General features: G+C 45.5%; 1 protein-coding gene across 1 annotated transcript in view; it reads left to right on the top strand.

The window, feature by feature from the left end:
• gucy1a2 (guanylate cyclase 1, soluble, alpha 2) overlaps positions 1-16,390 on the top strand; it is a gene marked incomplete at both ends in the record, with an annotated part of 345,259 nt that overhangs the window by 60,669 nt on the left and 268,200 nt on the right. The window contains 1 exon segment of the mRNA XM_084335849.1: positions 10,401-10,516. Coding sequence (XP_084191975.1) covers positions 10,401-10,516 — 116 coding nt within the window.

Raw genomic sequence — 16,390 nt, 5'->3', positions numbered from 1 at the left:
TAGCCTGGAGACTGCGGACGAGACAGGCGCCAGAGGGGACAGCTGAACACAGCCGCCCCGGCGGAAGGAGCGTAAGCTGGCGGCGTTGCATGACCAAGCCTCCATTTAAAAACCCCCACCCAGAGGGGTCGAGGCAGAGAAGGCTGACACGATTGGCAGACGTCATGAACGTGCAGGGGCACCCTCAAATGGTGAACCCGGGAGTTGACACTGCTCCAACACACCAGGGAATCAACCACCTCGGTGTTACCCAATGCGGTGGTTGTTCCTATAAACCCTCAAGAAAAAACTCCAAAACACACCTGCGGGTATACACCGGCTATACCGCAGTACAAGTGTTTCAGTTTCCAAAAAGGGTTAACCCAGGCCTACGGGTCGCAAACATCACTTCGGACCGGGCCTGGCGGTACGGGAAGCACAGGGTCACCAGAGGAGGTCAAAAAACCACCCCCACAGGCCCCTCTTCGCCATGCGTGAGAGAGGAGCGAAAAATAATGGAGAACCAGCCCCTAAGCACACCGTACCTGGTATTCCCCGGCGGTCTCCCAACCAAGTACTAACCAGGACCAACCTGTGTAGCGGCCGAGATCCGACGAGATCGAGCGCGTACAGAATGGCATGGCTGTAAGCCATGACGACAGTGCTGAGTAAAAACATACCCAACCAGGGTCTCCATAGCGCTTAACCCTGTGACACCCAGACCGACCTGGCATTTTTCCCCCTGAAAAAAGCCCAAGTCCCTCAGGGTACCAGAACAGCAGATCTGCATCCCCGGCGGACAACGGGTTCAACTGATCTGGACCAGCGTGACCAGAACCAGTCCTGTGCCCTAACCACGCCGACATGCCTACTCCAGGAGAAGGGCAGATATGCGTGTTGATCTTAACATGAAAAGAAGGCGCCACCCAGACGTTCGGACGAACCGCGCCTGGTGGCCCACCCCAAGGGCGTGAAACCCCACTACATATGTTCAGATCCATCCCGTCATCATCCCCCAGACATGAACGAGAATCCGTCGACAACCCACCCAGGTCATGGGATGTGGTCGTCGGAAGAGGAAAAACCCCCATCTCAGTTGCTTTATAAAAACGCTGTTTCAACCACAAGCAACCAAGGCGTGCCAGTCAATCGCCTGTTTACAGCGAGCTAGCACTATACGTGCGTCGGGACACACCCCCATCAATGAACAGGCTATTTAGACCTGTCATTGAATCCCCAAGGCGCCCAGGGGAACGACAAGAGGGGTGTGACACTCCCTAACTCCAACACTTCTGGAATAGAAAGAAGGAAGCATCAACAGTATGTATCCCAGTCTACACAGCCGGGGTAAAAAATGTTCAAATTTTTACATCCCACCACCCTCCCATAGGAAAGAGACGGGGATCCCCAGAGAGACTTCCCACGCGAGCTGTACAGATTGAAAAGAATATATTGCACCTTGAGCCATGTAAAAAACTGGTTTTAGGGCCTCCGGGGAAGAGGCACTGAACCCATACACACTCAATAAACGAATTGAATCGAATATACATACAATAGAAAAGGACCCTTCTAGAGGGTCCACTCACTTTGACAATCTGAGGAGGAAGGCTCTGTACTCTGATGGAGGCTTCCTCACATGGAAGAAGGAGTCCGAACTCACAGAAGGCCTGAATAGGCGCTTGGTGAGGAGGAGCCCTGACCACCCCCCCTGAAAACAGATCCATCACATGGACCTGAACAGCACACGGAAGTCCTACCAACAGAGACGCGCACGGTGACGTACTCTATGGCGGGGGAATTCCTGCGGTGCACACGCCCAATATACCAGGCCGTGGGACCAGGAACTCCCTCCCCCCCCCCCCACCCCCCCCCCGTAACGTGCAGAACCGCCACGTGACGGGAACCTTGAAGGACAGGGGGTGTACCCCTGACCGACAGAACAATGGGGAGAGGAAAGGTTACCAGTTCACCCCTTTACGACCCCACACCCATGATACGACGTAACGACAAAAAGAGAATATGACACAGTCATAGTCAGCTCTATGAAGCGTTTCACAGCTCCACACAGCGCATGAGCTAACCTGCTATCTGATTTTTACTAAGGAAAAACACAGAATAGAGAGGGCTCTAAGAACCCCGGTCCAACATACACATGTGCTTCTGTGGCCAGTACAACCCAGTTGTAGGTCACATGACACACACAACCCATCATCACCTACAAAAAATGGCAAAAACACTCAACAGAGGAACGCCGTTTTTTTCACAATGAGAGAATACAACATTCTTGATTAGTATCGACCACAGGCCTTGCTAAGCACACATGACAGCAACCAAACCAATTTCCCTTTAGGAAATAAGTTTCTCCAGCAGATTTAGCACAACCTCAGCAATCAAGCTAAGAGTTACATCGTATCCCTACCACACAAAAGACACAATTAATGCACAACATGTCTGATAGGAGGTGATAAAGTCCCCAGGGAACCGGGGGGGACAACACAATCCTCCTATTTTACCCTCAATACGGCCAGTTAAAACAGGAAAACCTGTTAATGTGTGAACACACTGTTCATTGTCATTACAGTCTGAGAAAGAACATTCTTTTACTCACTTGTCACCAAGCATAGCTTCATAGGTTAGTTACCTTAGTTGTGAGTACACGGCCGTGTTACTCACACAACAACCAGATCATTACATCCCGTTTGCACGGAGAAGCTAACTGCCAGTGACAAAAACAGCTCACACATAACCCGCAACGTATCCTAAATGCATTGTAGCAACACACGTTTTGGGAAAAACACCGTTATTCACAATACATTTAGCAAAGTAAAACCAGAAGACGTGTTATGAGGTCTGGTCAACCCCGTTCCTACCCGGAACGCAGATCAGCGAAGTGCAGTCACAAGACACCGTAGAACACAGCCGTCCTGTGTTGTTCGATCCGGGCAGCGTCGCCGCTCCAACCAGTCGCTACAGTCCTCTTTGTTGACGCAATCCCCGTCCAGGCTCAGGGCAGGGTCGACGAACATCCCCTGTCAAGGATGACGTCGTGGTCAAGAGTGTAAAACATGTTAAAATCAAAGCACGTTCAACAGAATAGCATCAAGCTAACGGCTGCTCCAACCGTTCGGGTGCTATTGCTTCTGCTCGCGAGACGCCGACCTAACGACGCACGCGATCAGAAGCGAGCTCACGGCGGCGCGCGAGAAGCTAAGCTACCCCGCGCCAGGCCATGGCCATAGCAGCAAGCTAACGTTACCTAGCGACCACGACATGCTAGCCCCGCAGCTAACAGCTGACTGGCTAATAGTAGGCCTTAAGCAGGCCATGCAGCGATCCAGCAGGCTAACGCAGCAGTTAACAGCTGACCGGCTAACCGTAAGCTATGAACATGTAAACAATGACATAACACTCACCCAGACAGGCCGCCGTTCTGAACCTCTCCTCACTTTTTAAGAGAAAAGAGAAAACAAGATGTCAACACCGCTTCACAACGGTGACATTACCACATCCGACGGAATCAGCACAGTACCAACTGGCCTGTGTAGCTGACTTTGAACATGAATCTGCCGCTATCGCACATTACATGCACATATCCCCTCGTGAAGGAATACTCTCATTTGGATATGAAAGATGGGGCCTTAACACGGTGACAGAGAGAATCCACTCGTCCAGAACACACAGGGATCACCAGTGTCAATGGTCGCGGCCCACTAGTTAAAACTATAATGGTCTCCAGACCAAGGCCTTCTGTCGCCTAGGTGGCTGAACAAAGGACCCTAGTCTGGGGCCGGTTTCCATAAACTTTGTCAAGTAGCCCCCATAGCACTAACAGACAAGTGGAGCCCGCCAGCAAACACTACTCACCCAACCTGGAACGCACCGCTTCTCACAACAGCGGCATGTCCGACAGTTCAGCTGTGGCCTGACAGGTTTCACCCCAACAAACACAGCAAGGAACTGCAGTTGAGAAGCATGCAGCGGCGTGCTCCCAATACGAAAACCGGTGGAGGGTTTTTAGAATGATCATCATCTTCCAGACACTCCAGTACGAAGACAATATCGCCGTATTTTCTCGAAAATAGTGAGAGAGAAAATAAAGATATGATGTCAACGTATCCTTGTTTCCCAAAGCTGCTCCTAAACCTTTCTTCCATCATGGTGTCAAGTGTGGGGATCTACCGAGGCACTTCTTCCTTGTGGTGAAAGCGAGAAGGAGGAGAGCAGGTGACCACACACCTGCTTATGAAGGTAAGCTGATGAGGGGTGTGGTCAGACTAATACTGGTATTAGAGGTACATTTGTGGTTTATTCAGTACGCGTGCACGTACGCGAGATAGTGCAGTAGTGATGCCAAGCAGAGCCCCTAATGAAACAGAACCAATGGCTAAACAAAGTTAAAGAAATTCAGGACATGGAGAGGATGACTCATCTCATCAGGTTGCAAGGTGAACAGTTCGATAGAAAGTGGGCTTGTATAGAGCGAATAGGGCTATAAAGGCAATGTATTACTTATTTTCATCTTATTATTTTCATCTCACTCCCCATTTTATTGTAATTTTATTTTTAAAATGGTTTGAACTACACATATATATATATATATATATTCTGTATATTCTGGTTTACCTGTTATTTGTTTGTTTATTTATTTTTATTTTTAACATTATTATAATTTTATTTTTTATTTCTGTTAATGTATTTATTTATTTTTGCGCCCCTTCCCCAAGCATAGCTGTCTCTTGATGACACGGTACAGACAGGATGTTGGTTGAGAACTAGTGGTAAGGTATATCTGCATATCTGTACTGCCTTGATTTTGTGCTGAATAGTAGGGATATGTGCACGGGAAGAAGGACGCAATCCTAACTGCATGCATTTACATGCTTTTGAGAAAGGTCAGTGATGAAGGGTTGGATTTGCAATGCAGTGATGGTGAAACAACCAAAGCTCTGGTATAAGAGAATGTTTGTTACTGCTGTACTACACCCAGAGAAGAGAGGTTGACACGTAGTATATTCTGGGTTACCTGTTTATTTATTTATTTTGTTCTGTTGCTGGTTTTTGTGTGTGTCCCCCACGCCCCTTCCCCTTCCCCAAGCATAGCTGTTTCTTAATGATACAGTACAGACATGATGCTGATTGAGAAAGTTATGTAAAGTATTTCTGCATATCTGTACTGTTTTGATTTTGATTTTGTGCTGAATAAAAATAAATATATGACCAAAAAAAAAGACACACCTTTCACAACCTGGCCAGACCTGGCTGGATCCTGGCTGAGACACACCTTTCACAACCTGGCCAGACCTGGCTGGATTCCGACTGAGACAGCCACCTTTCACAACCTGGCCAAAGCTGACTGGGACTGTTGTATCATTATGGTTTAGCTTGTGTACCACAGTTGTTGGTGTGCATTTTCAAAGGTTGCCTGGCAACTGGGGAGTTTACAAGAAAGACACAGGAGGCACAAACTCAAGCATACCATATCCAACCTGGCCATGGATAGCCCCAGCCAGGCTGAACATAGCTAATGGAGACACAAACCCAACCATACCAAACCTCGCCATGGCTAGCTCCAGCCAGGCTGAACATTGCTAATGGAGATAATGGAGGCATAACATTATTCAACAAGCTGCCAGTCTCTGACCTGCACAGGCAACGCTTTCCTGTGCTTTCATGATATGTGTGAGACGAGCGTGTGAGTTGAGCGTGAGAGTTGAGCATGGGAGACAAGCGCATGGCGAGTGCAAGAGTTGAGCGTGAGAGACGAGTGTCAGGACAGAGATGCTCTAATGCAGGGGTTCTCAAACCTTTTTATACCATGACCCCATTTGACTTAGAAATACTTTTGCGACCCCACGCTTAATGTAACGGATAATTTCAACGTGGAAATAAGGAATATCAAAATAAAAGCACACGTTGTTGAACTTGATCATGCATATTTATTAGAAAATGAAATTACAGGGGCGGTTAGGTGGCCGAGCGGAGATTGCGTTCGTCACCAGCCCCGGAGCTGTGAGTGAATCCAGCTCACAGCTCCGGGGTTGTCACCAGCTTGGCTGGCCGTCTGCACTAATACAATTGGCTGTATTAGAGGGTGGGAGAAGCTGGCGGGGTGGGTCCGGGTCGTTGTAAACAGCGACTCCTACAGTTCGGTCGGGGCGCCTGCTAAGCGCGGATAGGACTCGAGGGGGATAGTGTGGTCCTCCCACACGCTACGCCCTCTCGATGAGAATCCGCGCTGCCAGGTGAAAAGAAGCGGTGATTGGCTGGACGTGTGTCGGAGGAAGCACGTGGTAGCCTCCACTCTCCCAGATGATCTGACTGTGGGGGGTAAGTGCGCAGCGACCAGGAAGGGACTGGGAATTGGCATACGACTAACATTGGGATGGGAGAACATCGGAGGAAAATGGAGGGGGAAAAAAGACCAAAAAAAAAAAAAAAAAAAAAAAAATGAAATTAATTCATATTATCAACAAAAGCAACGGAATTGTTTCTGTATACACATTTATAAAACGAGGCATATTTAGCTAAAATATGTTGCCAGAACATGAAAAGAAAATGTGCTCACGTGCGCATTGGCGGAGATCTGCTGCTACTCTGATAATCCGGCCTCACAGAGGTATATGTTGATGAGAAGGGGACAAGCTTTCTCAGCGCAGCATTACACAACACTGGGTACTCGTTCCGGACTGATATCCAGAACTTTGCGAGGGCCTGTCCAGTGCACTTGACTTTCAGTAGCTCGTCACACGAAAGACGAATTACCCCAAAATCTCTGCTGATTAACCTGGAGTGTCACTAACGGAGTTTCGTAATCCAGCTCATTATCAGCACATTTCTCTGCCAATCGGTTGTTTTTGTCTGCAAGGAAAATCTGCGCTTCTTCTCTGAGTTAAAAATGGAGATTTAATAATCTGCCTCGAGATAGCCACCTCACTTCAGTGTGGTATAGCAGCTGGTTATGTGCAGAGCCCATTTCATCGCAACCAACTGGCACCGCTTCTGACAACAAACCTATCCATTGCGAGTCCAGGTTACACACAAAAGACCACACCCCCGGCCCCCTCCCGCGATTATACATGCACAGGATGTAGTGAGATGTGTATTGGAATACTGTGTGTCGGCCTCCGTTGATGAAGGGGCGAGACATGGCAAATACACACAGATGCCGGATGGAAAACTCGATCAAAGTTTTTTTCTTTTTGCCAATGCCAATGCTACTCGCGACCCCACTTTGGGTCGCGACCCGTAGTTTGAAAACTGCTGCTCTAATGTTATTCAACGCTGCACCATCTCCACCAGGCGGCGATGGAAACACCTCGACACGCATACGCTTTTCTGCCGATCCCTAGAGTGGAAATACATAATTTGATTGCCATGTAAATAAATTACAAGTTCACAATAAAGATACCCATACATAATTGTAATCCCTTAATTTGATCCAACTGCGCCAATATTTCAGTTTCCTGATTGAAGCTATTGATACACGGCTAGATGATGAATTTGAAACAGCAACATATCTGTATATCACCTCATAGGTTTAGTTTAGTTTATGAAAAGGACAGTGCATTAACACATTGAGTGCCAGCGGCAACATATCTCGTTTTATCAGGCCCCCCCGGTGAGTGCAGACGACGACAAATGTCGTTTTATTTTTTTATTAGCGATCTGAATTCATATTTCATCAACCGAGTCTCCCGTTGGTACAGCAGCCCCTCCAGGAGCTCAGATGGGAAAAAAGCGCCCCCTATCGTCTATCCCTGTGTAACTGCAGGTCAGTCGATTAGACTGACCTGGGATCTGTAGATCTGTAGACGTGGAGCCAACTGGCTCCATTATGCTGGCGAGCCGTCTGATCAAGAGGGATGTGATCGCGAGACGGAAAGCAGCGTGGAATATATATTTACAGCAGCCAATAATCAATCAATAAGCGTGATCTATATTTGGAATGGCGATCAGGAATTGGAATAATCTTTTCGGAGAACATCTGATCTAAGGTAAGGAGTCTATGTTACCAGTCTTGGGGTAATCGGAGCTGTATTCACTGAGATAACAGCGTGTCCCTATGTGTGTATGTGTGTGTGATCTTGAGGAAAACGAGAGAATAGATGTTTCAGCTCGTGTCTATAGCGTGCATAAGTACACATATACTATCGATAATCTAGCGTTTATTTGAAAACGATTCATAAATAGGCCGACAAATGACAACGTGTCTAGTGTATTCGAGAATATTCCAATAAATGTCGTTTATGGGGGAAGCTTGCAATTTTCAGAAAATTTTCGAGAGAACAATAGCTTTTCGAAATGCTATAAAAAGGATATGAACCGATTAAAAAACAATCCGTTTCGACAATGTTGACTGCAAACAAGTCATTGATAAGCGACAAGCAGATTAGACACATAGCCATAATTTAAAACATAGATTAGGCGTTTTTAACGCTAACATTGAAGTGGATGATGGCACTCAACAGGGTTTTCAATGTTAACTGGCCGGCACTGAAACTGACTTTTTTATCCACTTTTTCTCCCATTTTCTATATTTTCTCCCATCCCAATTTCGTATCGTCCAATTCAACCCTCCCCTGTCACGAACGCTGTTTCTTGCCTCCCACAAGCCGGCTGCAATGTGGACTAAGTCATACATAGCACAAGTCCCCTCCGGTACTTGAGGTAACAGCAGTCGCATCTTTTCACCTGCGCAGCTCGATCTCTCAGTGGCGAGGAGTAACGCGTGGGAGGCTCACGCTGCCCCCGACACTTCCTGATTCTACTGCGCAGGCGCACCAACCGACCTGTAGGAGTCGCTGTCCACAACGCCCGATCCCCACCCATCAGTTTCCCACCCCCTAATACGGCCAATGTGTATTAGTATGAACGACCAGCTAAACTGAAAGCAATGTGGAGCGCTGGGCTCGAACAGGCAAGCCCAGCGTCTCCGTCATTCGTGGCGAGCGCCTTGCCCACTACGCCACGTAGCCGCCCTACGGCACTGAAACTGTTAATGCTTTGTGGTAAACAAGAAGATGAGAGCACCAGATTTAGCAGGAAGCTTATTACCATCTGTAGTCCTTGACAGTAAACGAATAAGTACAAAACAGTCCTACAGTCATTGTACAGTACAAAGAAAACAAAATACAAGAATAGTCATAGAAAGCCCTCCCCTTCCTCCTCCCTCCACCCTCTATCTTTTACAGTTCCTATTAAATCATTGTCATTGTCTCAATTCATTGGGATTTCACCTCTACATGCTGTATGAATACATTATTAAAATTATGTATTTAACTCTTTAATTGCCAGACCCGAGATATCTCGGGTTAACTCGCCATGCGTTGGACGCCAGACCAGAGATATCTCGGGTTTTGGTTGTTTTCATTATTTCATTATTCATCCACTGACCTCGGTGTTGCCATAGGAAAGGATTTTGAGATCGCCAAAGTGCAATACCGGCCACATCCTGCCAGATGAAACTGAAACTTTGAAACCCTTTGAAACTTTATATCTAACTCTGTATTACACTCAAATGTCTCGGGGCGCTATATTTAGACGGAGCCGAGTAAGTCGCTTCATCCGACCACTTCGAAACGCATCTGGCACACTCGATCCATAAATTGTGCCAAATTATGTCCGGGACCAGATGGACACCAATACTGGATATCACATTCAGACAATTGGAATATTCTTTTTGGTATACCACCGACCACAGGTAAGGACTATCTGACATTAATTTCAGCTTGATCCAACAATGTTTTCATATCCATCCAGCTGATCGGCTTCTGTAGTGTTCAACATGAATGCCATTACTTGCCATCAAAGCAAGCAAAACTATCCATGATGAAACATAATACCTATTATATACATTTGATTTGCAAATAGTAGCGTGTCCAGGCAAGAAACGCCAACGCTTATAGTAGAATTCACGTTGCGCCCTATTACACGCTTCCCAGGAATGATCCCGGATCACTCTGAAATTATACTTATATTCACCACAGGATAACGCGCGAACGTATGCATGAAAAAATTATCTCTGTTTTGCATCGGAAGAAAGTTACTGTCAAATGACCATCATATTGTCCCCATAGCTATAATATAGAATATAGATATAGCTCTCCAAACATAGTGACGCACAGTGAAAATATGTAATGGAAACCTGGCACGTTAGCTACAAGGCCAAGACTAATAGCTGGCACTGAATGAGTTAATAACTATGAAGCGTCTCTAAAGCACTCTGAGGCAGCGTGGTGGTAGGGTCAGTACGTACATTTACTGTGTCTGAGGTCTATTACTGCAACATCTGCTTTCTGCTGTGTGTGTGTGTGTGTGTGTGTGTGTGTGTGTGTGTGTGTGTGTGTGTGTGTGTGTGTGTGTGTGTGTGTGTGTGTGTGTGTGTGTGTGTGTGTGTGTGTGTGTGTGTGTGTGTGTTCTAGGTGTGGAGAGGATAGCAGAGAGGAGAAGCGAGCGGTGGAGAAGTGTCCTTTTCTGGAAAGTTCTGGTACAGAAGAGGACGTATCAGGAATCCTGCAGTACCTAGCTACTATACTGGGTCAGTACTGTGTGTATCTTATGTGTGTTTATGTACTGTATGATATGGTTTACTTTGTTTATAAAGTTCAGAATGTAGGACCCCCAGCCCTGTTTCCTACTGACCAGTGATGTTGTTCACCAGTAGAGTTATTTCTCAGCACCATCTATGCTGTTCTTCATACTGGACACCTGTAGCTTCCTAATGTAAGGTCAATGGGGCCAAGCTCCATCTGTTTGAGCCCTGAAATAAACACGGACACCTATGTTGGATGCACCTAGTAGTAGTAGTTTAGTAGTAGTAGCAGTAGTAGTTTAGTAGTAGTAGTAGTAGTAGTAGTAGTAGTAGTAGTAGTAGTAGTAGTAGTAGTAGTAGTAGTAGTAGTAGTAGTAGTAGTAGTAGTAGTAGTAGTATAAGTAGTAGTAGTAGTAATAGTTGATTATTATTCTCTTATATTCATAAAAAGCATGTAATTGAATGCCAATTGATTTAACTGGACAGTTCGAATATCATTAGTTTAATGTACAAAAAGAGAAAAACATCTCATGTCACTTGAAAAAGTAAAAGCATTTATTTACCAAACTAAAAAATGCTTCAAATATGTTTCTAATTATCTTCACCTAGAAAATAAACTAGAAACATAATTATATCGTAAAAGGTGCCAAGCTACATAATGCATTTATTTAAAAAAATGTGGACCTTATGGTGTTCTTGTTTTGTTCCTGACTCATTGTGATGTTTCTTCTTGACTTGTTTAAAGAAGAGGTGTACGGCCCATGGGGACATTAACGTGTGTTGTCGGGCCTTACAAATACATTTGATTTGATTTGATATGTGACTTGCTCTATTTCAGTCACTTTGAAAAGTGTGACAGTCTGTTTCTACTCCAAATGATAAGCGAGATACTCATTATATAATGATTTTGAGAAAAAGGCCTCCAAAGCTTTGCATTACATTTTGAGGCATTTATTCAAATGAATAATAAATAAATAATACATAAATTAATGTTTGCACAAACACATACACACACTATACTGTTCTCCCTTTGTCACTTGCACACATCAATCCATGGAACAAAGGCGCTCACATACATGTGCACACACCCATATCTACTATATGTGCGCCCCACACCCACACACCAGCTCATCATGGATTGTTGGCCAACGTCAACTGGTGCTGTTAAAAAGTATTCGCTGATCGAATCCATTGCTCATCAGGGCTGCCCCTCTCATAATGTGTTCAACAGTCTTACTATTTATTGTTCACATGAATTCCTTTTTTGTATTGATTAGGCTAACTAAAGCAGAGGACGAGGATACAAAAATAATTCTCAGATCAGCTGTAATGATGTCGGAAAGTTGTCCGGAATAAAGTTGGTGTGTGTGTGTGTTTCCCGACGTTAACATTATTGGGCGACGCTAACATGTTCAGCCTATTGTAATGACCCTGCTGTGTTACAAACTTGTGATTCAAGTTTAGTAAAGGGGAGGGGAGGAGGGGAGAAACAGCTTGGTGCTGCAGTGAACTTGCTCCGTTCTCTGCTTGTCATCATGCCTTGAATTTGATGATACAATCTAAATATTCTGAAAGCCAAGACTTTATTTATTTGAAAGCGTGTGCAAATGTAGCAGGGTGGATTATCCCTGCTTTATGGGAGTGGTTGTACACGGCCACCTGGAAGCGAGAATGCAGCAGAGCTGAGTCCAGCTGGATCCCCGACTGTAGGCCAGGAATGTTGAAGTGGATGTCGAGCAGCAGGAGTGGATGAGGCCTAGGATTCACTGACCTAGGGATGGTACTCTGGTCCTTCTTGCTCTCCAGGGCGATCAGCAGTAGCTCCCCACACTCCCACACTTCCCCTAATACTTCCTGAGCCCTCCCACACCTGATGGCCGTAAAATGGATGATATATTCGCTCCCCAAAGCAGTACTCTCCCTTAATGATGAGTGTAGACCTTTCACAATAAACTATAGGCAGGGGGTGGGGAAAGGGTTAAACAATAATGAGCATTACCCGGAGAGAAAAGGGTTAGACAAAATGCACATTAAAGACACACACACAGTGCTCCCATTTACGTCTCCTTTACTGGAAGTCTGATTCAAGATACAAAGGAATTGCTCAATTATGAAAGTTATTTCCACACTGGGCACCTAGTGCTCTCGCTCTACAATACACATGGAGGGAAGCTATTCCCACACTGGGCACCTAGTGCTCTCACTCTGTATTACAGACACAGTAAGAACCTCTTCCCTTTAAGGGTTATCTACTGTTCCGCTTCGCGGTAGGTGAGCACAAGGTAAGGAGTAAAGGAGTTCAATGGGAATTTGATAAAGAACCACACATTATTATTACACTCAAAAAGAAATTAACAGTGGGCCCACATTAGCAAATAAAAGTCCTATCTAAAGCCGGCTTTTCCGCCAAAACAATAAATGGTTGGGGCGCCCCTAGACACTGCTGCCAGCGTTCGTTCAAAGCACCGTTTATCTTCGCCCTTAGAGAGCCTGCGCCACACAGTGAATTGTCTACCGATAATGTTTCAGCACTCGAAGCGCCGCTGTACTTATCCAAAATGGCGGGCCTGCTCTCACCACCAACCGTCCGGGTGGTAAGATGGCCGCCGGGCGATCCCGCGATACAGGCAGTGGGGCGGGGTAGATGCTAGGCAGGTGAGCTGCTGGGGCAACGGCTTGGAGGGGCTGGAGGAGCGTGCAGTGTAGTGACGTCCTCTGCTGGGCTGAAGAGGTGGGCCGACACGCGGGCTAAACTGTGGTGCTAGCCTAAACAAAGCTAAGCTGTGGGTCGTGGTGAACCCCCCTGCTATGACGCCTATACACAGCTAACGCAAGGTGGACAATATCTACCACCACCTGGTCTTCGGCATGCACTCGTCCGCGGGTGCATTCACAATGTCTCTTCCGCATTAACCAAACGCTAAGCTATCGCATACAGTACTTCTAGAATAACCCGTTGTGTAACTGAGTTTATCTCTTGTGTGCTGAATCTCCGGAGCTCCAGTCCAGTAAGTCTTCCTCCCTCTGTGGAAAACGATGAAGAGGAAGCTACTCCCTTCGCACCGCACTCTGAGCCCGTACTTCTTCACCTGTGCCTCCCTGCCCAGCGTGACCACCAGCGCCCCTGGCGGCACCTGTATCCTGTCCCACTATGAAGCGTCAATGTTAGGATAGGGAGATTCAAAGAGAGCAGCAAGTTAAGTGTCAATGTCGGGGTAGGGATGATCAAGAGCGGTCAGCCGGTTACACATCGTCCTCGTGAACACAGGGAATGCAAATGATTAGCGTTAGACACCTTGAATAATAGTCATACATTTTCGGGTGTCTACACACTGACAACACAACTCTAGCCAGCAGTGCTTATGCGTATGCTGGTGTAGACTAGGCAACTTGCGAAGCATTAGTGATAGTGGATAGGAGAAAAACATAATCAGAATTGTGATTATAAAAAGAGCAGAATGGCCCAGTAAATCGCTGCTCCTCTATAATCACAGGTTATAGAAGATATACAAACAATATTGTATAAATTATAAGATTACATTAAGGCACAACATTTCACCTCACTACTCGTTTATTCACCTCACCTCAATCTGTCATCACTTTTCCTAATCACATTAACAATGACCAATCACAGTCCCCACAAGTCTCACATACAGTAAACACAACAACACTACTTAGAATCATGTTCTAACTGAGGCATACATAATGCAAGTCCTCTTCTTGTTGATAAATCAAACTTTAGCGGGAAAGATGAAAAGGAAAAATCAATGTGGGTGTAACCTGGTGTAACCCGAGCGCCCCTACTGGTTGAGTATTGTTAATACCCAGCAACTACTGTACCTGGCCACCATCTTGCCGATAGAGGCAAAGGCGGCACTCTACTGTGCTCCATCTGTAGTAGTAGTAGTAGAAGTAGTAGTAGCAGTAGCAGTAGCAGCAGTAGTAGTAGTAGTATTAGCAGCAGTAGTAGTAGTAGTAGTAGTAGTAGTAGTAGTAGTAGTAGTAGTAGTAGTAGTAGTAGTAGTAGTAGTAGTAGTAGTAGTAGTAGTAGTAGTAGTAGTAGTAGTGTAATAAAAAAAGTCAACCAACGAACTCGATTCTTGTACCGGATCTCCTCTCTGGTAAACAAGAATACCCTGAAGTCTCTGGCAGGAGCACTCATTCAAGGGTACTACGATTATGCTTGCACCTCATGGTACCAAAGCACCTCAAAGGCGCTAAAAACAAAATTACAAACGTCTCAAAACTAACTGGTCAGACTACTGCTTGACCTTACTCCTAGAACCCACCTCACCCCTGCCCACTTTGACAACCTAGGATGGCTTAGAGTAGACGACAGAGTACAGCAACTTGCAATGGGCCTGGTCTACAAGATACACTACACGACCAAGGTACCCATGTACATGTCAAAATACTTCCCAAAGGTCAGTGAATGCCACAATCACAACACCAGAGGGAGCTCCACAAATCATGTTAAACCCAGATTCGGCTCAAACAAGGGACTAAACACGTTTCACAATTATGCCACATCAATGTGGAACGCCCTACCCAAAGCTGTAAAGGAATGTGAATCACTACCCACTTTCAAAACCACTCTCAAAGAACACCTACGGGAGACTGCAATTCGAAACTGGCCCCCGTAAATGTCCTAACCCAACCCCCTCCAATGTACAGTAAATTACCAAGTATGGTTCTGTCAATATTCCAATGTACAGTTTTGCTTGTACAGTTGTACAGTGTCCCCCCCCCCCACCCCTCCTACCCACCCCCCGCCCCCCACCCCACCTACCCAGCCTCCTCCAATGTACAGTTTCTACGTCAAATGTATATACTCTCTTTTCTGGACTCTTTTTGTATCACAAACAGTACTGTATTTGCAAATCTGGTATGTCATAAATGTATAGATGTAGCAGTACTCTCGATCTGTATGTCGTGTGTGTCATATATGTTATGATGAATTGAAAATGGGGGACCCTGATGTAAACAAGACGAAAGTCTTTCTCTGGTCTGCATCCTCTTAACAATTGTATGTATTGAGCTGTACTGTATTGTACCCATTCTGCAATCTGTTAATAACGTTTTCAATCAATCAATCAATCAGTAGTAGCAGCAGTAGTAGTAGTAGTAGTAGTTTAGTAGTAGTTTAGTAATAAGAGTCATAGTTTATTAGTAGTATTAGTAGTTCAGTAGCAGTAGTAGTAGTAATAGTTTAGTAGTAGCAGTAGTAGTTGTAGTAGTAGTAGTAGTAGCAGCAGTAGTAGGAATAGTAGTAGTAGTTTAGTAGTAGCAGCAGTAGTAGTAGTTTAGTAGTAGTAGTTTAGCAGTAGTAGTTTAGTACTAGTAGTAGTTTAGTAATAGTAGTAGTAGTAGTTTAGTAGTAGTAGTAGTAGTAGTCGTTTAGTAGTATTAGTGGTAATAATAGTAGTAGTAGTAGTAGTAGTAGTAGTAGTAGTAGTAGTAGTAGTAGTAGTAGTAGTAGTAGTAGTAGTAGTAGTAGTAGTAGTAGTAGTAGTAGTAGTAGTAGTAGCAGAAGTAGTAGTAGCAGTAGTAGTTTAGTAGTAGTAGAAGTAGTTTAGTAGTTTAATAGCTGGAGACACGCTCGACCTCCGTCCCATTGATATGGACTGGGGTGTGCATGCCGGCTCTAGTCTTCCTGAAGTCCACGATGAGCTCCTTGTTTTCTTTTGGTGTTGAGGGCCAAGTTGTTGCCCGGTTTTGTCCAGTGAGGGTGAAAGGCCTGATTTGAGGTGAGCCGGGACCAGCCTCTCGAAGTACTTCATGATAATGGGGGTGAGTGCAACAGGTTGTGACAGGTTGAAGATGTCAGTTAAGACCTTGGTCAGCTACACAGCACAGTTCCTGAGCACACGGCAGGGGGCC

This window comes from Notolepis coatsorum, assembly GCF_963971535.1.
Source record: "Notolepis coatsorum genome assembly, chromosome: 1".
NCBI lineage: Eukaryota > Metazoa > Chordata > Actinopteri > Aulopiformes > Paralepididae > Notolepis > Notolepis coatsorum.
The sequence above is the reverse complement of the archived record's forward strand: the minus strand, read 5'-3'. Positions and strand labels throughout refer to the sequence as shown.